Source organism: Rattus rattus, chromosome 16 (assembly GCF_011064425.1).
Source record: "Rattus rattus isolate New Zealand chromosome 16, Rrattus_CSIRO_v1, whole genome shotgun sequence".
NCBI classification, from domain to species: Eukaryota; Metazoa; Chordata; class Mammalia; order Rodentia; family Muridae; genus Rattus; species Rattus rattus.
In genome coordinates this window covers 38887879-38908560 of record NC_046169.1, presented here as the reverse complement: position 1 = coordinate 38908560, position 20682 = coordinate 38887879, and the positions used below count along the sequence as shown (strand labels likewise).

At 49.7% G+C, this 20682-nt stretch overlaps 1 protein-coding gene across 2 annotated transcripts; it reads left to right on the top strand.

The window, feature by feature from the left end:
• Positions 1 to 8509: 8509 nt before the first annotated feature.
• On the top strand, positions 8510 to 20032 carry Oasl (2'-5'-oligoadenylate synthetase like). 2 transcript variants are annotated; one of them, XM_032886827.1, is made up of 6 exons: positions 8546 to 8783; positions 13703 to 13985; positions 14986 to 15149; positions 16855 to 17096; positions 18142 to 18289; positions 19093 to 20032. In XM_032886827.1, exons 1-6 carry the CDS (start codon positions 8586 to 8588, stop codon positions 19591 to 19593), a joined length of 1536 nt encoding a protein of 511 aa, XP_032742718.1. In that variant the 5' UTR covers positions 8546 to 8585; the 3' UTR covers positions 19594 to 20032. The 2 variants fall into 2 exon arrangements, with proteins under 2 accessions (XP_032742719.1, XP_032742718.1); XM_032886828.1 differs by lacking the exons at positions 16855 to 17096; positions 19093 to 20032 and having other exon boundaries at positions 8510 to 8783; positions 18142 to 18252.
• The last annotated feature ends 650 nt before the right edge of the window (positions 20033 to 20682 follow it).

The window sequence follows — 20682 nt, the reverse complement described above, 5'->3', positions numbered from 1 at the left end:
TGGGATTATGGAGCCCGTGCTACAACACTCCTCTTTGCATGCATTCTAGGGACCTGAACTCAGGGCAACACTTCCATCCACTGTGCCATCCAGCGCCCCACCTCCTGCTCACACTGTGTGTGGAGGATGGAGAAGCGGTTACTGTCAGGTGCCCGCAAAACCCACAATCCTCTCTGGCACTGGGGTGGACCCTGGATGGTGCTGCTCTCTCCCATGATGCTCCAGCAATCCCAAGAGGAAAAAAGAGTGGTGATCTTCAGGGAAGGAGTGGGGCATGCTCAGGACTCGTGGACTTGTGGGAGCCTGAGGAAATTAAAGCTCAAATGAAACTGGTAGTAGCCCGTGACTTTGATCTAGATTAAGAAGGAAATGCTACAATTTCAAAGAGGAAGGACCTTGAGCAATGAGCCCTCTGTGTCCTCTACACCCCAGGCTTACTTCCCTTTCCCCCCAGCCAGGGCCCTGCCCCCTTGGGAACACCCCCTGCCCCAAATGCCTCCTGAAAAGCCTGTGCTCACTGTCCCTTTGCTCCTTTAAGAATCTCTGTCAAGGGTTGGGGATTTAGCTCAGTGGTAGAGCGCTTGCCTAGGCAAGTTTAAGGCCCTGTTCGGGTCCCCAGCTCCAAAAAAAAAAGAAAAAAAAAAAAAAAAAAAAAAAAAAAAAAAAGAATCTCTGTCAAGGGGCTGGAGAGATGGCTCAGCGGTTAAGAGCCCCCGACTGCTCTTCCAGAGGTCATGAGTTCAATTCCCAGCAACCACATGGTGGCTCACAACCATCTGTAATGGAATCTGATGCCCTCTTCTGGTGTGTCTGAAAACAGATACAGTGTACTTATACATAATAAATAAGTTTAAAAAAAAAAAAAGAATCTCTGTCAAGAGGGTTGGGGATTTAGCTCAGTGGTAGAGCGCTTGCCCAGGTAGCGCAAGGCCCTGGGTTCGGTCCCCCAAAAAAAAAAAAAAAGAAAAGAAAAAAAAAAGGGGGGGGGTGGGGAAACAAAAGCGCTTGCCTAGCAAGCGGAAGGCCCTGGGTTCGGTCCCCAGCTCCGAAAAAAAAGAAAAAAAAAAAAAAAGAATCTCTGTCAGTCAAGGTTCCCTAAAGGCCAGAACAGCAAATCCATTACACAGATATTAAAGGGGGATTTATTAGATCAGCTTAGGGTGTGGTCCAGGTAGTCCAGCCAAGGGGCCAAGGCTCCCACAAATCCATCGAGTTCTGAGCATGGCCCACTCCTTCCCTGAAGATCACCACTCTTGTTTCCTCTTGGGGTTGCTAGAGCATCATGGGAGAGAGGGTCATCATCAAGGTCCACTCCAGTGCCAGCCTTGGGCCACAAGGCTGGCTCTCTCAACAGTCTCTGTCTATCGGCCAAGGCCTGGAGGATTCCCACAGAGCTGCTGGTCATCAGCCTCTGCTGGAATCCCAAAGAAGTTGGTTCTAATATCAGTGGGAAACGCCACAATGACAGTATAGCCGGACTTCCAGAGCAGGGGCAAGTGGGCAGAATGCAGGTTCCTTCTTCCGTGTCCTTCTGTTTGGGCTGGCACCAGAAGGAGCTGCTTATGTTTGGGGTGAGTCATCCCTATTCAAATGACTTGCTTTTTGTCTTACTCAGAGTTTCTATTCCTGCACAAAACATCATGACCAAGAAGCAAGTTGAGGAGGAAAGGGTTCATTCAGCTTACACTTCCACATTGCTGCTCATCACCAAAGGAAGTCAGGACTGGAACTCAAGCAGGTCAGGAAGCAGGAGCTGATGCAGAGGCCATGGAGGGGTGCTGCCTACTGCCTTGCTCCCCATGGCTTGCTCAGCCTGCTCTCTTATAGAACCCACGACCACCAGACTAGGGCTGGCTCCACCCACAATGGGCGGGGCCATCCCCACTAGATCATTAGTTGAGAAAATGCCTTACAGCTGGGTCTCACGGAGGCATTTCCTCAAGGGAGGCTCCTTTCTCTGTGATAACTCCAGCTTGTGTCAAGTTGACACACAGAACCAGCCAGTACAATTTTTAAAGAAAACCTCTTACGAGAATGCCCAGTGACTTGCCTTTTAGTCGATTCTAGAGCTAGCCACGTTGACAACTAAGCTTACCCACCTTAGGATCCTTAGGGTTACAACCGACAGAACCCTACATGAATACAGATTGAGCAAAACTAAGACCAGATGATGGCACATCTGCAGCCCCAGAGCTCAGGGGTCTGAGGCAGGAGAATTACCATGAGTTTCAGAACAGCCTGGGCTACATATGTAGTGAGGCCAGCCTAGGCTAGAGAGTAAGACTCTTATCATAAAAACAAAAATGAAGTGGGAGTGGGATTTGGGGGCGGGGGTTTGCTGGCCCAAAGTGGCGCTCTCCTTTAATCACAGCACTCTGGAGGAAGAATCAGGTAGATCTCTGGTTTCCAAGAAAGCTTGGTCCAGGGAGTGAGTTCCAGGGCAGCCAGGGGCTATACCGAGAAACTCTGTCTTGAAAAAACAAAGTAATTAATCCTGGGCTGTTAGCCAGGATTCTCCAGAGAAACAGGACTAATGGCAAAGAGATTGGTGGGAGAGAGGATTGTTTTGAGAACCAGCTCACATGATCACATGATTATAGAGGCTGCAAGCTAAAGACCCAGGGAATACATTAGCCCCACCACCACCCACCACCACCACCACTACCCCTGCTTCAGACATGCGCAGAAATAACATTTAGGACTAAGGAGATGGTTCAACAGGTGAAGAACTTGCTGGGGGGATCTGACAGCGAGAGTTTTAATCCCCGCAGTCCATGTAAAAAGCCTTTGGTCCACTGGAGCACTTAATTTTTGGATGGGGCACAGGAAACTCTCTCTGCAAGATGGCCCGTGTTACCATCTCCTTTGACAACAACACATGCCTGTTTTCACGCTGGCTTCTCATTATCTAGCGAGGTGACCTGAGCTTGTTCACAGGGTCATGGGCTCTGAGAGCGGCAAGGGAAAGGGGAGGGCCCAATGTGCATACAGCTCTTAAAGCCTCAGCCTACGTCACATTTGGTAAAGGTCAACACTAGGCACAAGGCCACACCCTGATTGAAGGGATCGGAAGAGGATGCCTCGTCTTCTAGAAAGATCTGAAAAGTCAGCACGGCAGAACTTGCTAAGAACTTAACTGCTTGCTGGGTGGGATGGCATACCCCTTTAATCTCAGCACTCGGGGTGCGGAGGCCAAATATCGGAGTGTTCAGACAACCTGGTTTATAGAGTGAATTCCAGACCAGTTGGGGCCCATAGTGAAGTCACCCGACTTGGAGAAAACAAGTGGGTAGCATCGCGAAGCTCCCCCTGGTGGTCAGCTTTCATAGTGCGGGGAAAGCGCCGGCCAGGCTGCCCAGGGTAAAACCCATCAACAGGCTTAGCCAGCTGCTTGTTTACCCTTAGAGCCAGGATGATGGCCGCCTAGCAAGAGACGCAAGTGGGTGAAATAATGGTATGAAGTCTGCCTCCTGGCTGCGTTTACGGGCCATTCCATGGGAAGAAACACATGCCCAGTGCTGCAAACCTAGCCCAGAACCTATTGGGGAGCTCGGAAGTCTCAGGAGTGAACCCAATACTATGATTCTGCTAAATGAACTTTAAATTCATATTTCAAAAGATGCAGGGCCTAGGTGGGCCAGAGGGATGGCTCAGCAGTTAAGATCACTGTCTGCTCTTCCAGAGGTCCTGAGGCCAATCCCCAGCAGCCACATGGTGGCTCACAACCATCTGTAATGGGGATCTGACGCCCTCTTCTGGCCTGCAGGTGTATATGCAAATAGAGCACTCTAAATCTTAAAACAACAACAACAAAAACACAGGGTCTAGTTAAAAATATTTTTTTAAATCTCCATACCCATAGATAAGTACAGCTCTGAGAGCTCTTCGGAGAACTTTGGTTGTGGAATGGTTAGAGCATAAACCCCTAGCTGACTAAAGGACAGAGAGTGAGTGTGTGTCCCTCTCAGTGATCAGCGGGACATATTTCACACCAATCCCTACACCAAGGCTCAGGAAAAAGAAGGAGGAGAAGTGGGGAGACGTGGGGAAGAGGTGGGGGAGGATGAGGGGGGAGGAGGAGAGGGAGGAGGAGGAGAAGAGTGGGAGGAGGGGGAGGAGAAAGGGGGAAGAGAAGGGGGAGGAGAAGGGCGAGAGGGGATCGGGGAGGGGAGAAGTGGGGAGGAGGAGGAAGAAGAAAGAAAGAAAGAAAGAAAGAAAGAAAGAAAGAAAGAAAGAAAGAAAGAAAGAAAGAAAGAAAGAAAGAAAGAAAGAAAGAAAGAAAGAAAAGAAAGGAAGGACGAACGGACAATGATACTTCCAGAAAGGCAGAAAGACTGATTAATCCACGGTTTCAAATGCATCAGTCTGTCACTGCAAAGTGGACACAAAACAGTTTACATCAGTGGTGCTCAGCCTGTGGGCAGTGATTCCTTTGGGGCTGAACGACCCTCTCACAGGGGTGGCATATCAGATATTTACACTCTGATTTATAACAGTAGCAACATTACAGTTATAAAGTAGCAACAAAGTAATGCTGTGGTGGGGGAGGTTACCACAACAGGAGGAACAGTATTAGAGTTGCACCATCAGTTGCAGCATCAGGAAGGCTAAGAGAGGCTGACTTACATGGTCAGAAACAGGAAAATGAGTGGAGTACTAATGGAGAGTCAGGGCAAGGTCCCTTCCTCAAACCCGACCCCTCCTTCTGCAGGTCCACCACCTCCCAACAGTCTAAGTGGCTCTAGAAACCCCTCACAGAGTTACCCAGAGCTGGGCTGTGGCAATCTCCCAGGTGATTCCTAATCTGACCAACTTCTGATCATAATCCAGCATTACACCGTTGCGAACCGTGTCATGCTCCCAGTTTGACCAACAGAAACGTCTTGGTTCCTCTCTCTGCCGGTCTTTTGTTGTTCTTACTGTATTGGTTTTTTGGTTTTTTTTTTTTTTTTTTTTTTTTTTTTTCGAGCTGGGGACCGAACCCAGGGCCTTGCGCTTCCTAGGCAAGCGCCTACCACTGAGCTAAATCCCCAACCCCACTGTATTGGTTTTTGTAGCACGGGAATTTCTGTGTAGCCCTGGCTGTCCTGGAACTCACTCTGTAGACCAGGCTAGCCTCGAATTCAGACTTGTGTTTCTTGTTTTGTTTTGTTTTTTTTCCAGAGCTGAGGACCGAACCCAGAACCCAAGGGCTTGCAAGTTCTCTACCACTGAGCTAAATCCTAAGTGTGCAATAGGAGAGATTTGTAAACTCCTAACTTTGGCCCCACCTCTTTGGCCACTCCATCTAGGGCAACACTTCCTCAAGGTACTAGGGACCATCTGTGTGACAAGGAAAACCAAACATGGTCTCCATATGAAGCGTCCCACCTCCTCATACAGGACACCTCCATGCCCTTGCGAAGACTCACTCCAAGTCTTCCACCTCCTCTAAGATTCCTCCTTTCACTAATGGAGGCCCAAGGACAAAGGCTGAGGGGCTTCCTGCTTCCTCCTCCTTCCAAGACTTAGAACCTAGGCCCCTTCCCTTCCCTCCTATGTGTGCAATCCTGGTCCAAGCCATCGGCCCCGCCCCACCTCTTCCTTCTTTCTATGCAAACATCTCCTTATGCAGCCTCAGCTGACCCAGAACTCACCATAGCAACCAGGCTGGTTTCATTCTCACAGAGCTCCACCGGCCTCTGCCTCCCTACTGCTGGGATTAAAGGCCTGCGTCACCACTGCCAGCCCACCGTTTGAGTCCTACATGGGCCACCCCATGGTGTCAGACCCATGTCCCTGCCTCTAGCATTTCTGCCGTCCGTCCTCAGTACGGAAGGAGGCAGAGCACTCGTGCTAGGTTCTAAGTTCACTGCACACCACACTTTGGGACAGAGGCAGAGCAGACTCACCTGCCATATGACCCAGTGGGCCACTTCCTCTTTGTCAAACAGTATTATCGCTTGGCTTCCAGAACATTCTCCTTTCCTTTGCCCTCCTGCTCTTCCTTGTTCTTCTTGACTGAGCTCTTATATCTCCCCAGCTCTGAATCCTTAACTACTTCAGAGCCCGCCCGTCTCCACTCACAGGTCTTGTGGCTCTAATGACCTCTTTGTTTAGAGGCGTCTTCATTTGGGTTGTTTCGTCTTTTAACACGTTTTATTAATACGGTGTGTGACGTTTGGGTGAGTAAATGCACACACGTTCAAGTCGTTTTAGTGTTTGGCTTTTCGAGGCAAGAGTTTCTCTGTGTAGCCCTGGCTGTCCTGGAACTCACTCTGTAGATCAGGCTGGCCTCGAACTCAGAGAGCCTCCTGACTCTGCCTCCCAAGTGCTGGGACTAAAGGTATGCGCCACCACTGCCCAGTCACATTCAAGTCATTAATTAATCAAACAAAAGGTGTCTTTCTTAAAAAGTCAGTCAGAGAGGGGTATGGTGGCACAGGCCTTTAATCCCAGCATTCCGGAGGCAGAGGAGGGTGGGTTGTTGTGAGTTCAAGGCCAGCCTGGTCTACAGACTGAGCTCCAGGACAGCCTGGGCTACATAGGGAAACCCTGTCTTGAAAAAACAACAAAAAATAAAGAAATCAATCAGACCACATATCCATGCTCTGCTCAGAACTTCGCGACTGTCCCTGTTTCTTCAGAATAAAGTCTTTGGGAGACAACAGCTAGCGCCTCCAACTGTCGACTACTCCAATCTTATTCCCGTTCAACTCCCCATCTCAATCATTCCATTCTAGGCACCTGATGCCCTAGACCCTCAGACCCAACAAGTGCATGACCACCACAGGGCCTTTGCACATGCTTTTGGTTTTCTTTTGTTATAGAGAATCCTCTTCCCTCACTGTCCCTGCAGCTCACTCTGCACCGTCTTCTTGTCTTTGTTCAAGGTCTCCTTCCTTAAGCCTTCACTGGTACCATAAGCTACTTCACTAAGTAGCTAAAGCACGCACAAAAGCAGACCTGCGCGCACGTACGTGCATACGTACGTATACGTATGTACATACGCACACGCATACGTACGTACATGCAGACACGCCCCATGGGTCTTTTTCTCTGTTTTCTTTTTCTGCTTAATTCTTTCACACCTTTTCTTTACTCTCACGTCGCAGATTAATCCTACTGGTCACCCGTTTCTACCACTAGTGTGTAAGCTCTCTGGGGACAGAGATTCTTGTCTCTTCATTGGTCTAGTCACTTGCCTGGGACGTAGTAGGTGCTTAGTAAACTCTTCTGATGCCTGAAGCAGTACCGGAAAGTGGGACTGAGCCGGGGAACAGCACTGTGATCTCCCGCCCAGGTATATCCCTTCCTCACCAAATCCTGGAGGCTATTCCCCCTGTGAGTCCCTGACTCCCGGCTGTTCCCACTCCTCAGCCTCGGCGCAGGCCTCACGCCCTCCCTTCTGTGATATCCTAGTTTGCCCATTTGTCATTCCCCTGGGATTGAGTCAGTCAAGGGCTTTTCAACCCTGTGGGGACTCTCAGTTCCTGTTCATCTGTCCCATAGCTCAGAGAATCTTGTCTTCCCTGTATCATGCCCGCTCGGAACTCTTAGGTTTCACCCACACTCACTTCCGTGAGGCTATTATCACTAAATCCACCTAATGCACCAAGAACGTGCGAGTCTGGGTCAAGATGGCTCAGCGGCTAAAGGCGATTGCTGCCAAGCCTAAAGACCCGAGTACAGTTCCTGGAACCCACGGGGTGGAAGCAGACCACAGACCTCCGAAAGTTGTACTTTGACCCCCACACACACACATTTGTGCCACAGCACACACCTCCCCCCAAATCCCCAAAATACGTAAATATATTTCTTATTTTACATAACTGTAAGTCGAAACTTAAAACTCTCTTAAATAAAATACATTTAATATAAATGAATATAAATGTATAAAATGGGGGTTGGGGATTTAGCTCAGTGGTAGAGTGCTTGCCTAGCAAGCGCAAGGCCCTGGGTTCGGTCCCCAGCTCAAAAAAAAAAAAAAAGAAAAGAAAAGAAAAGGAAAAAAAAGAAAGAAAGAAAGAAACTAAATGTATAAAATGTAATAAAATTATTTTAAATAAAATAAACGAGAAAAGCCAAGCCTCTGACAAAGGGTACTGGACTTCAAAGTGTCCTTCTGATTCCAGATTCCTCATTCCTTACCACAACCATGAGTGGGCCCCTTTCTCTTTCCAAACCTCAGTTTCCCTATGACAGGCTGGGGGTGGTTTGGCCTGAGTCATCCAGACGAGGTGTGTGTCTCCAGAGGTCAAACTCAAGCCAATTTCAGTTTACAAACGTCACAAAAGGGAAACTACAAATGCTGAGAATCGAAACTTACAGCACAAAAGTTGGCCAGATGCCAACCCTGTTAAGGCGGTCCGGACCTGCCATGCCCAGCCTCCCTTCCCTCGGCACAGCTGTCATGGCAATAAATCTCCAAGGCGGGGACCCCCGTAGAGTCTTGCTCCCAAATCCCTCTCCTCAGCCCCCATTTCCACCGTAGGGTACTAGAGGTCAGCTGGAGAGGAGCCGCCTTAAAAAAGGAGGAGGTGTATGCCGGGAGTCGGGTGGGTGCTTGGCTATATAGCCCTGCGGCAGCTGGCGTCAGCGCAGACATGGCAGTAGCCCAGGAGCTTTACAGCTTCCCAGCCTCCAAGCTGGACTCCTTTGTGGCTCAGTGGCTGCAGCCAACCAGAGAATGGAAGGAGGAGGTCCTGGAGACGGTGCAGACAGTGGAGCAGTTCCTGAGGCAGGAGAACTTCCGTGGAGAACGTGGCCCGGCCCAGGATGTACGAGTGCTCAAGGTACTCAAGGTAAGGTTGGACCTCTCCATTCCCAGCCAGGACAGGGCAAAACCCAGTGCCAGAGGGTCCCCTTGCCTCGTGATTCCCTACTTCATGATTCGGACATCTCCAGACATGACAGCTAGCTGTCTACAACCTACCGCCTTGAGGGGAATGAATTAGTAGAGAAGATAATGAAAGACAGCCTTGGGGGGGGGGACCCTCATGTTCTACTGTTAGAGCTGTACTCTTCTGAGATGGATATGATTCTTGTCCCATTTTACAGATGAGCCTAACAAAGGCTTAGCAGTGTCAGAGCTATAATGATCACAGGCAATGCGAGGCCTCTGGTTGGATCCTGATATGTAATTTGTAAAATACAACTTTGGGGAGCTTGACTTGGGGCACCACTCCTGCAACCCCAGCATGGAGGAGGTGGAAACAAGAGAGAGGATCATGGGTTCAAAGCCAGCCTAGGTTACATGTCTCAGAACAGTATAGAGAGAGAGAAAGGGGGGGGGGAGGGAGAGACAGGGAGAGAGAGACAGAGAGTTTAGGTATAAGTAGTAAATATTTAATGCATTTTGGTAAGAAAATTGTTGTTTGCCAAGTCAAATTGCACCTTCTGGGGAGGGGAGCTCTCTTTTGGGGGACTCACATGCTATACTGTTTCAGGGCAAAGCTCTTTGCTGTCTGCTACTCCTTTTAAAGTAGTTGAGATGACACAAATGTAGAGGCTGTGGATGTGGCTCAAGGCTAGAGTGCAAGCCTAGCGTGTATGAAGCTGTGGGTTCAAGCCTTAGCACTGACAAAAGAAAGACGGTCATAGATGTGACAGGTTCTGATGTGCTGGGTGCCTCGGTGAGTGGCCATCTGACTTGTTCAGAGCAGTACTGCTTGCGTTGGAGTTCGGATTTGAACATGACTACTCAGACGATGACCCAAGTTTCTCACCTAGATTTTTTTCTTTCCTTAAATCCTTCTGGTGGCCTCACCCACACCCTAGCTAAGCTAAGGATCACAGAACTCAACAGACCCTGGAAGGAGGCAAGACAAGAGCTGAGTGTGGATCTCCAAACTTATAATCCCAGCCCTGAGGAGGCAGAGTCAAGAGAACCACTAGCCTATCAGTCAGTGTCCTTGGCCTATTGGTCTAGCTGAATCTGCAAACCCCAGGGCACAGTTGAAGACCCTGTGTCAAAAAACACAATGGACAGCCTAAAATATGGTGCCCACTAGTACAGGATGTGCACACACAGCTTGGGAGAAGCCTCAACCAATTGTTCACTAAGGAGACTGACACACGGAGAGCTTGACACATCCTAATGCTACACCCCAAACCGATGGCAGCATCCGGACCAGAATTAGGACTCTGGACTTCCGGTCTGAGGCTTTAACTTGCCCTGTTGGGATGAATTTAACAGCCCTGAGCCTCTCCCTTTCTTGCAACCCATTCCATCTCCAAGACTTCAGGTCACGTGACTTAGAAGTGGCAGCCATAGTTTTGCCACCACACAGAGAGGGTTTGAGTCTGGGCTCTTTCTCTTGCCAGCTGTGTGACTTTGACTGTCCAGTCTCATGTCTCAAGTTCTTGGTCTGCTCCTCTGTAGTCACAACATCCTAAACATCACCTCCCATTGCCCAGCACTGAGACCATGCAGCCTGAAGTTTATCCCAGGGTCAATTCTTAGAAACAAGGGTTTCATTGTGATGCTTGCCTGGGGCTTTTTCCTGGTCTGTGGGAGTCTCTTGGGCAAGGCTGTCCTCTAGACTGCTCCCTCCCTGACATATCTAAGAAAGAAATGGGTAGAATAGCAAGTGTCTAGGCAGAAGGAAGACTCACCAAATAGAGTAAGTTTTGACGACCACAGATACCAACTGCTAAGCCCCATTTCTCCTCCCCTTAACCCACTAAATGATAGCCACACCCACAGAGCAAGAACAGTAAGAGTGTATCCTACACTGGATGTATCCTACACTGAGTGTATCCTACACTGGATGTTAGAATGTATCCTGAACTGGATGTATCCTACACTGGATGTATCCTACACTGAGTATATCCTACACTGGATGTATCCTACACTGAGTGTATCCTACACTGGATGTATCCTACACTGGATGTATCCTACACTGGATGTATCCTACACTGGATGTATCCTACACTGAGTGTATCCTACACTGGATGTATCCTGAACTGGATGCATTCTATACTGGATGTATTCTACACTAGATGTATCCTACACTGGATGTGCCCCGCACTGGATGTATCCTATACTGAATGCATTCTACACTGGATGTATCCTACACTGGATGTGCCCTGCACTGGATGTATCCTATACTGGATGTATCCTCCACTCAATGTATCCCACACTCCACGTCTCCCACACTCCACGTCTCCCACTCTTCATCCCTCCACCCTTGACTTTCCAGAGGGCTGAGCTGTCCACACGACTGAATCTGAGAAGATTACAACAAAAGCAAATCTGCACCCTGTCCTAAGCTGCGCTTTCCTCACTGGGGAAGGGAGAGGGCGGTGTAGACAACCTGACCTGCAGAGGGATCGCCTTTGCCCACATCCACAATCACTCTCCAGTCCTTTCTCCCAGGATAGGAACGCCAAGTCTGAATACTGGTGGGATCAGAATAAAAATGGAGTATAAGGGGTTGGGGATTTAGCTCAGTGGTAGAGCGCTTGCCTAGCAAGCGCAAGGCCCTGGGTTCAGTCCTCAGCTCTGGGAAAAAAAAAAAAAAAAAAAGGAGTACAAAGGCAGCAGACACCTGCCATGTGCAAACAGAGCACAGTGTGTGGAAGCCATCATAGGGTGGAGAGGAAGAGTCATTGGCCATGTCTGCGGAGTTAACATCTAACTCCCGGGCTGGCTGGGAGACCTTGCAAGTGGGTTATGTGCCACCACTTCTGTATTCTCAGTTGTACACTGGGGAGCTGGGTCACAGGGCCCATCACCATGGTGATTAGAAAGGAGATGCGCATTAAATGGCCTTTAGTGGTGCCAGACACAGGGACTGCTCAGCCTGTGCTAGCAGTATTTTAATTTCTGCCGTGACTCATTAACCCAGAAAGGTAGCCACCCAGAGAATGACCCAACCCCAGTAGTCCAATGTGGGGTAAGCCAGAGGTGAGCCAGAGAGGTGTGGGACTTTGTATGCCAAAGAAGCCTAGAGTCTCTCCTCAAAATCATCGGATTTGGGGGCCAGCAGGATGGCTCAGGTGTAAAGGTGCCTAGTGCCAAGCCCTACACCCTGAGTAAAATCCAAGGAGCTCACACAATGAAATGAGGAAACCAACTTCCATGGGTTGTCCCCTGGCCTCCACATGTGTGCCATGGGGTGCATGCAACATGCACAAGAACAAATAAAATGGGGAAAAATTTAAACAATCTAGTCTCTTGCCGTTAAGAGATATGGAGGGCTGGAGAGATGGCTCAGTGGTTAAGAGCACTGACTGCTCTTCCAGAGGTCCTGAGTTCAAGTCCCAGCAACCACATGGTGGCTCACAACCATCTGTAATGGGATCTGATGCCCTCTTCTGGTGTGTCTGAAGACTGCAACAGTGTGCTCATATACATTAAATAAATAAATCTTAGGGGGGGTGAGAAGGAGAGAGAGGGAGGAGGAGAGAGAGAGTAATGTGCTATATGACTAATGTGGAGGCAGCTGGGGATCAACTAGATAAAAAGGGAAGAGATACGCACTGCTGACTTCCGGGACACGCCTTGTTGACTTCCAGGGCACGGGCTCCCATACAAGCCCTGGGCATACAGTTCTGTGTCTGATCTTCCCAATAATCCAGTCGCTGTTTTGATCTCTCAGCTGATGGACTTTGGGCTCCTAATGGTCATGTAGCGGGTGGGTCAGGGATAAGAGTCTCGTCAGTGCTAGGCAGATAGCTCTAATGCCAAAGAGCTTGCCTACCATGAGGGAATCCCTTGAGCGATCCACATATGATTTAAACAGGGAGGAGGGAAGGATGGATGGATGGGTGGATGGGTGGGTGGATGGGTGGGTGGATGGATGGGTGGATGGGTGGGTGGATGGATGGATGGGTGGGTGGATGGGTGGGTGGGTGGATGGGTGGGTGGGTGGGTGGATGGATGGGTGGATGGATGGGTGGATGGATGGATGGGTGGATGGATGGATGGGTGGATGGATGGATGGGTGGATGGATGGATGGGTGGATGGATGGGTGGATGGGTCAACTCTCTGTTTCACAGACTGTGCAGTGGGTATTTCTACAGATTGGGAGTCCTTTACCAGATACTTAGGCCCTGAGCGTTTCAGGTTTAGAAACACCCTCTCCCCAAGTCTTCAGCCTATTTACAGAAGCATAGCGAGATATCTTAGGACAGGACCCAGATCTATTCTTGAAATCCGTGTGCTCTCGCATACCCAAAGGCAATTATATACTCTGTGTTTAGTCCCATGGGGTCAGGTGTGGGATCTTTCCACTCGTGGCAGCAGGCCAGCCATTTTGGAATGTTTATACTGGGGGGCATTCAGTCATTATTCCCTTGGAGGGGCCATTTCTCTGGGTTGGACAAAACCAACTCTCCAAAGGTGTTCGGTGCAGGGGTTAAAGCAAGGGCTGCTCAGTGGGCCACTCCTGTAGCCCATGCTTGGGAGGCCGATTCAGGAGGATCGTGAGTTCAAGGACAGCTTGAGCTAAATAGCATAGTTCCAGGTCAGCCAGAGGCCGTGTGTCAGAAAAGAAAGGGTAAAGAGGCCTGGGTGCTGGAGTCCAGCTGCCAGAGACGCTGCCTGCATAATTCACCCTCCGTGTCTGTAGCTGTGAGAGAGAGGCAACCCTTCTCAGCTAGCCTTGTGTGTATGTATGGGGGGCTCTATACTAAAGGAGTGTATTTCGTGAAGAGCCCCAGGTTGCTGGGCACATGGCAGAGGGCCTTGGGGTGACAGAGTCCTGTCCTTCACAGGTAGGCTGCTTTGGGAATGGCACAGTACTCAGGAGTACCACAGACGTGGAGCTGGTGGTGTTCCTGAGCTGTTTCCACAGCTTCCAGGAAGAGGCCAAACACCACCAGGCTATTCTGAGACTGATACAGAAAAGGCTGCCTTACTGCCGGGAGCTGCTGGATCTCGGGCTCAGTAACCTGAGTGTGACTGAAGAAGTGCCCAGTAGTCTCATCTTCACTATCCAGACCAGGGAGACCTGGGAGCCCATCACTGTCACCATCGTGCCCGCCTTCAGAGCCCTGGGTAAGGGGAACAGAAGCACATGCCTGGCCTGACCTTCCCCCAACCCCCAGACTGTAACCTCTTTCCTCTCGGGGCCACATGCTTTCCTCCTTCCTACCCGTGACCTGGGCTGGGGTGATTTGCCCTGTGGACCTGGGAAACAGAAACTTATCACAGAGGCCACTAGGGACACAGGACAAATGGTGGTGAGTAATCAGAGGAAAGAGTGGGGTTCCCCCAGTAACTAACAAACAACGGTCAGGAAAGGACTTTCTGTGGGAAGATTATTTTGAAAGACCCAAGGCCCAACCGGGGGAAGGAGTCAAGTCAGAAGCAAGGTAGCATTTACTGGGTCTGTGTGACCTTTCCCAGAAGCGGAGCTCAAAGATACCATAATGATTTTTGTATCTCACACACACACACTGATGACCGGCTGTGCAGTGTTATCCCATGGTTACTAGCAATGGTATCCAGCCTCAAGAAGAAAGTTCTTCATGGCATGACATAGAGCCAGTTCTCCCCTATGAACACTGACAAATATCGTTCCATATTTGTCACACACACAAAGAAAGGAAGGAAGGAAGGAAGAAAAGAAAGAAAGAAAGAAAGAAAGAAAGAAAGAAAGAAAGAAAGAAAGAAAGAAAGAAAGAGAGAAAGAAAGGAAGGAGGGACTGGAGAGATGGCTCGGTGGTTAAGAGCACCGAGTGTTCTTCCAGAGGTCCTGAGTTCAAATCCCAGCAACCACATGGTGGCTCACAACCATCTGCAATGGAATCTGATGTCCTTCTAGTGTGTCTGAAGACAGTCACAGTGTACTCATATAAATAAAATAAATAATTCTTTAACAAAAAAGAAAGGAAGGAAGAAAAGAAAGAGAGAGAGAGAAAGAGAAAGAAAGAGAGAGAATGAATCACCAGAAAAACACCATCATAATCTAATGAGTGACCAGGCCCTCCCCAAACACTTCGTCCACACTGGATTCCACAGTCTTTACTCAAGTCTTTGCTTCTACTCTCCTCAGGACCTTCCTGTCCCAACTCCGAGGTCTATGTGAATCTGATCAAGGCTAACGGCTACCCCGGAAATTTCTCTCCTTCCTTCAGCGAGCTACAGAGAAGCTTCGTGAAGCATCGGCCGACTAAGCTGAAGAGCCTCCTACGGTTGGTCAAACACTGGTACCAGCAGGTGAGGGGGCGCCAGGGTGAGCCTGAGGAGACAGGGTTGCCGGGAGGATGGGCAGATGTCAGGACATGTGCAACCTGCAGTTACTGTCTCCCTGGGCTGACATGCACTTGTGAACATTAAACCCAACAAGTTCAAGATTAAGGAGAAGAAGGATTCCTTAAAACCCATTCATACTACTCAGCCTCTCGGTGGCGACAGCTTCTGAGTCCCGGTCGTGAAGGAACGGGTCCTTGGCGCCTACTTTTCAAGTGTCACATTTGGTATCTGAAGAGGACCCCGTATATTTCTTTTCTTTTCTTTCTTTTTTTTTTTTTTTTTTTTGGTTTTTTTTTTTCGGAGCTGGGGACCGAACCCAGGGCCTTGCGCTTCCTAGGCAAGGGCTCTACCACTGAGCTAAATCCCCAACCCCTCAGGGCTGGTCTTGAAAGAATTAAAAAGAGCTTCGCCTTACTTTGGGTTACAATGGCCAAAAGCAAGTTGGGGAGGAAAGGGTTAATTCAGCTCACACTTCCACTTCATAGTCCATCACTGAAGGAGGTCAGGACAGGAACTCAAGCAGGGCGGGAACCTGGAGGCAGGAGCTGATGCAGGGGCCACGGAAAGGTACTACTTACTGGCTTGCTCCCCATGGCTTGCTCAGCCTGCTTTCTTATAGAATCCACCCACGGTGGGCGGGGCCACCCAAGTGGGCGAGGCCCCTCAATCTCTAATTAAGGAAATCCCCTACAGTCTTGTCCACAGCCTGGGGTATTTTCTTAATTGAGCTTCCAATCCTCTCAAAAGATTTTAGCTTCTGACGAATTCTGGTGAATTGATGTAAGACTGCCTAGCACAAGCTAGAAGCAGTGGTTTTAAATATAGGTCCAAAATAAACAGCGGGGCTGGACAAGTGTCTCAGTTAATAACGTGCTTGAGATGCAACATGACAACCTGAGACCAGATCCTCGGCATCCGCACTGTGGCGCACCTGCCATCACAGCCCCGGGGTGGGGGTGGGGGGACATGACAGAGACAGGAGGATCCCTCCAGGGGTTTGCTGGCCAGCTTGGTCTAGCCAGTGAGAGAGATCCAGTTCAGTAAGACAGCCGGTCTCGAAATGTGACAGCGATTGAGGAAATATCTCACCCGGCCTCTAGGCTCCAACCCATGCAGACATAGTGTTACACGCTTATGTACAAAAAAAATTAAAATCTATCTGGTGAGATGTCTCAGTGAATTAAAGGTGCTTGCTGGGCTAGCATAGCAACCACGGTTGAATCTGATCCCAGGAACCCACGTAAAGGTTGAAGGAAAGAACTAACCTTTGAAGTTGAACTCTGACCTCCACACCTGCACCACATCCTGGCATTACCTGGGAAGAGGGAGGGAGGGAGGGAGGGAGGAGAGAGGGGGAGAGAGAGGGGAGAGGGAGGGAGGAGGAGGAGGAGGAGGAGGAGGAGGAGGAGGAGGAGGAGGAGGAGGGAGAGGATTCAAAAAAATAAATTACATTCCTCTAAATTTGATTCAGACACAGTTTGACGTCTTCTGGGCTAACATAGACACTTAATCCTAAAATGGGGAAGACCGAGGCCCGGGAAGGGAAAGTAACCTTGCCAAGGTCACACAGCTCGTGGGTTACACTTCGAATGTTCTGCCCCTGGACCTGGTGTCATCTTCACACTTGATCTCAGCATCCCTCTCTGTCTCTTCCCCACTCTCTCTGCAGTACGTGAGAGACAAGTGCCCCCGGGCCAACCTGCCCCCCCTCTATGCCCTGGAGCTGCTAACTGTCTACGCGTGGGAAGCAGGCACCCAGGAGGATGCGAACTTCAGGCTGGATGAAGGTCTCGCCACTGTCATGGAGTTGCTCCAGGATCATGAACTCCTGTGCATCTACTGGACCAAGTACTACACCCTGCAACACCCAGTCATTGAGCGCTTCGTCAGGAGACAGCTCAAAGGAGAAAGGTACTGGGTCAATGCCCGGCACCGAGCCTCGAGGCAGGGGTGGGGTGAGGGTGGGGTGGGACCTAAGGTCTATGTCCCTGTTCCTTCAGCTCTACATACAACAGGGGTAACCACAATAATCCCTTATAGAATTGTTGAGAGAGAGGATTAAAGCAGGCGCGCTCAGGTTAGGTTCTGTCCCAGGGCTTCAAAAGCAATCAGCTGGGGCTAGAGAGGTGGCTCAGAGGTTAAAAGCACTGACTGCTCTCCCAGAGGTCCTGAGTTCAAATCCCAGCAACCACACGGTGGCTCATAACCATCTGTAATGGGATCTCTTCTGACGTGTCTGAAGACAGATACAGTGTACTTATATATAATGAATAAATCTTTTTTTTAAAAAAAAAAAAAAAAGGACAAGAAAAAAAATAAGAGGGTGGGGGATTTGGTAAGGGGTGGAGGGCTTCCATGGGAAGGGAAAGGCCCTGGGTTCAATCCCCAGCACCAAAAAAAAAAAAAAAAAAAAAAAAAAAAAAAAAAAAAAAAGCAATCAGTGGATGTTGGTGGTGTCATTGTCATTGAAGGTCACTCAGCAAATTTGTCCTCAAACTTATGCAGCCTGCTGTGGCCTTGAGATGGCCCCCTCCCGACCCCTGCCAAGTAGACATCTGTTATTGTTCTGGGATCCATCTTTTTTTTTTTTTTTTTGGTTCTTTTTTTTTTCCGGAGCTGGGGACCGAACCCAGGGCCTTGCGCTTGCTAGGCAAGCGCTCTACCACTGAGCTAAATCCCCAACCCCTTCTGGGACCCATCTTACAGCCTTATCCTACCCACCCCTCCGATTCTTAGCAGTTCCCAGAACATTCTCCTCAAGGAGATGAGAAATCTTGCCATCTCCACGCCCTCGAGCTCCAGTGATATCCGGTCAAGGCCCTCCTTGATGGACAGCTCTGGGGACATGTGCTCTGGGGATGCTCAGCCGCTGGGAAGAATGGCGGCTGGGAATCAACTCCCTGACCTATAGCTTCCGAACCAGAAAGAACCTGGACATCGTCTCTCTGTGTTGCAGGCCCATCATCCTGGACCCAGCAGACCCCACCCACAACGTGGCGCAAGGCTACAGGTGGGATATAGTTGCTCAGCGCGCCAGCCAGTGTCTGAAACAGGACTGTTGCTATGACGACAGGGATGCCCCCGTCCCCAGCTGGACCGTGAAGGTAATGGTTCCTCCCAGACTGACACTCTGAACACTATGCCTGCATGGTGTTGGTTCACCCTGTGGAGAACAGCTTTTCAGAGGCAAGAAGTCTGGACAGCACTCTCTAGCCAAATAGAGCCAAGAGATAGGCAGGATAGTATAGGCCCTGGGGTTTGTTTGTGTGTTTGTTTGTTTGCTTGTGAAACAAGAACTATGCAGTTCTGACCATCCTTGCTGTGTAGACCAGGCTGGCCTTGAACTCACAGAGATCCACCTACCTGTGCCTCCCCAGTACTGGAATTAAAAGTTTGTGTTTCCACATCCAGCCCATGACTCAGTGAAGCAAGGGCTCTCTGTGTAGCCCAGGATACTCTCAAAGTCACAATCCCCTTGTTCTGGGCATGAGAATGGCACATACGTCTCACCCCTGCTGAGCTGGAGTATTTTTTTCATGAAAACTTTACAACCTGAGCTTTAGAGTCTTTCAAAACCCGGCCATGTCCTACATTCCTTCTGCCGTGCAGTGAACACTGAGTGGGGTACCATCACTTTGTCTGCCAAATGGGAGGAGAGCCAGCCCCACCGGGCTGAGAATGTATTCATGGGAGGCGCCCGCATAGAGCCTACAAAGTGATTGACACTCCCTAAACATTTACGGAGGTGGAGGAAGAGGAGGAGGGGAGGAGGAGGGGAGAAGGAGGGGGAAAGAAGGAGGCAGGGGGAGGGGGGGGGGGAAGGGGGGGGAAGCTGTTTTCTGGGAAGGAACTTGTGGGTCACCAGGCAGAAATGTGAGCCTAACCCTGTCGCCTCCCTCTCTTGCAGAGAGCACCAGATATCCAGGTGACCGTGCAGCAGTGGGGTCACCCGGATTTAATCCTCTGGGTGAACCCTTATGAACCCATAAAGAAGCTGAAAGAGAAAATCCGACTGAGCCGGGGCTACTCCGGCCTGCAGCGCCTGTCCTTTCAGGAGCCCGGCGGCCAACGGCAGCTCATCAGAAGCCAATGCTCGCTTGCCTACTACGGAATCTTCTGCGACACCCAGATCTGCCTGCTGGACACCATCTCCCCCGAGATCCAGGTCTTTGTAAAAATCCCGGATGGTGGAAGCCACGCCTACGCCATCCACCCACTTGACTTCGTCCTGAGCCTGAAGCAGCAGATCGAAGATAGGCAGGGCCTTCAAAGCCAGGAGCAGCAGCTGGAGTTCCAGGGCCGGGTCCTGGAAGACTGGTTTGACTTTAAATCCTATGGCATCCAAGACAGTGTCACGATCATCCTATCCAGGAAGAGGGAGGGGAAAGCCCCATCTGCGCCCAGCTAGCTTCCTCTGCCTCTTTTGCTATCTCATCCTAGAGTCAGCCTAGTCACCCCTCCTTCCGGTCCTCAGCCGGGATGATCCCAGCAGGGAGCCAGAAGGGAATACAGCCAGACACTCTTGTGTGACAATGAAACTCTGCAGTCACCTGTGAAGTCACACCAGGACCTCTACTATCCGCTGTCAAGACTGGGTCAGTGAATGGCCGTCCCACAAATAAACTATTCTCACTTGTTCATGGGAAGCCAAACGATCTTCCTAACCAATCAAATGGACCCTACCTCAGGTTGTTCCCTCCCACACACACCAGCAACCTCCATCAGGTTGGATCTGAAGCCTTCCCCCCTGTGCTCCCAACCACTTCTGCCTGCCTCAGCCTATCCAAGGCAAGGTAGGGTATCAAGTTCCTTTCAAATGGAGAATAAACAACCTTTGTTTCCTCCCAGATGAGTGGTCCTCATTCTTCGCCACAGATGCCTCTCAACTCTGGGGAATTGATGAGTGTAGGGAAACTGAGTCAAAAGGACACAAAGTCTGGGAGATGGAGATTGAAGATAAAACAATATTTAAAAGCTCTTTTTGGGTGTGGTATCCCGCCTTTAATCTCAGCACTTGGGAAACAGGCAGGCAGATCTTTGTGAGATGGAGGCCAGCCTGGTCTCTACCCAGTGAGTTATAGACCAGCCAAGGTTACTTAGTAAGACCCTGACTCAAAGTTTTCTGTCCATAACTCCTAAAAGCCACACACAGTTAATAATTGTACACACACACACACACACACACACACACACACACACACAAAAAAACCCATTCTTATTGCCAAAGGATATTGTGATTGGATTTATGCCAAATCTTCCTTTTGACCTGTTTTCTTACCATAGCCCTAAGTCTGCTTCGTAGCTGGTTTTCAAAAACCTCTAAGCAATTCAGCAATACTGTCCTATATATTTCCCAACTCTTTTACATCCGGGGACTGAAAAAGAAGCTCTTTCCCAGAGGGTGCACGGTCTAGCTCAATGCACACCTTCATATACTTCATAATACAGGCCACGCTATTGGTGCTTTTAAAAGGGAATGAACAAGGCCAAGGCAGGT

What these genes read in the sequence shown, in the direction of transcription:
- Oasl (XM_032886827.1), top strand. Translation starts at nt 8,586, where the DNA reads ATGGCAGTAGCCCAGGAGCTTTACAGCTTCCCAGCCTCCAAGCTGGAC. An exon ending in GCCCGCCTTCAGAGCCCTGG is followed by an intron (nt 13,986 to 14,985) that starts GTAAGGGGAACA and finishes TACTCTCCTCAG; the next exon opens with GACCTTCCTGTCCCAACTCC. An exon ending in TCAAACACTGGTACCAGCAG is followed by an intron (nt 15,150 to 16,854) that starts GTGAGGGGGCGC and finishes CTCTCTCTGCAG; the next exon opens with TACGTGAGAGACAAGTGCCC.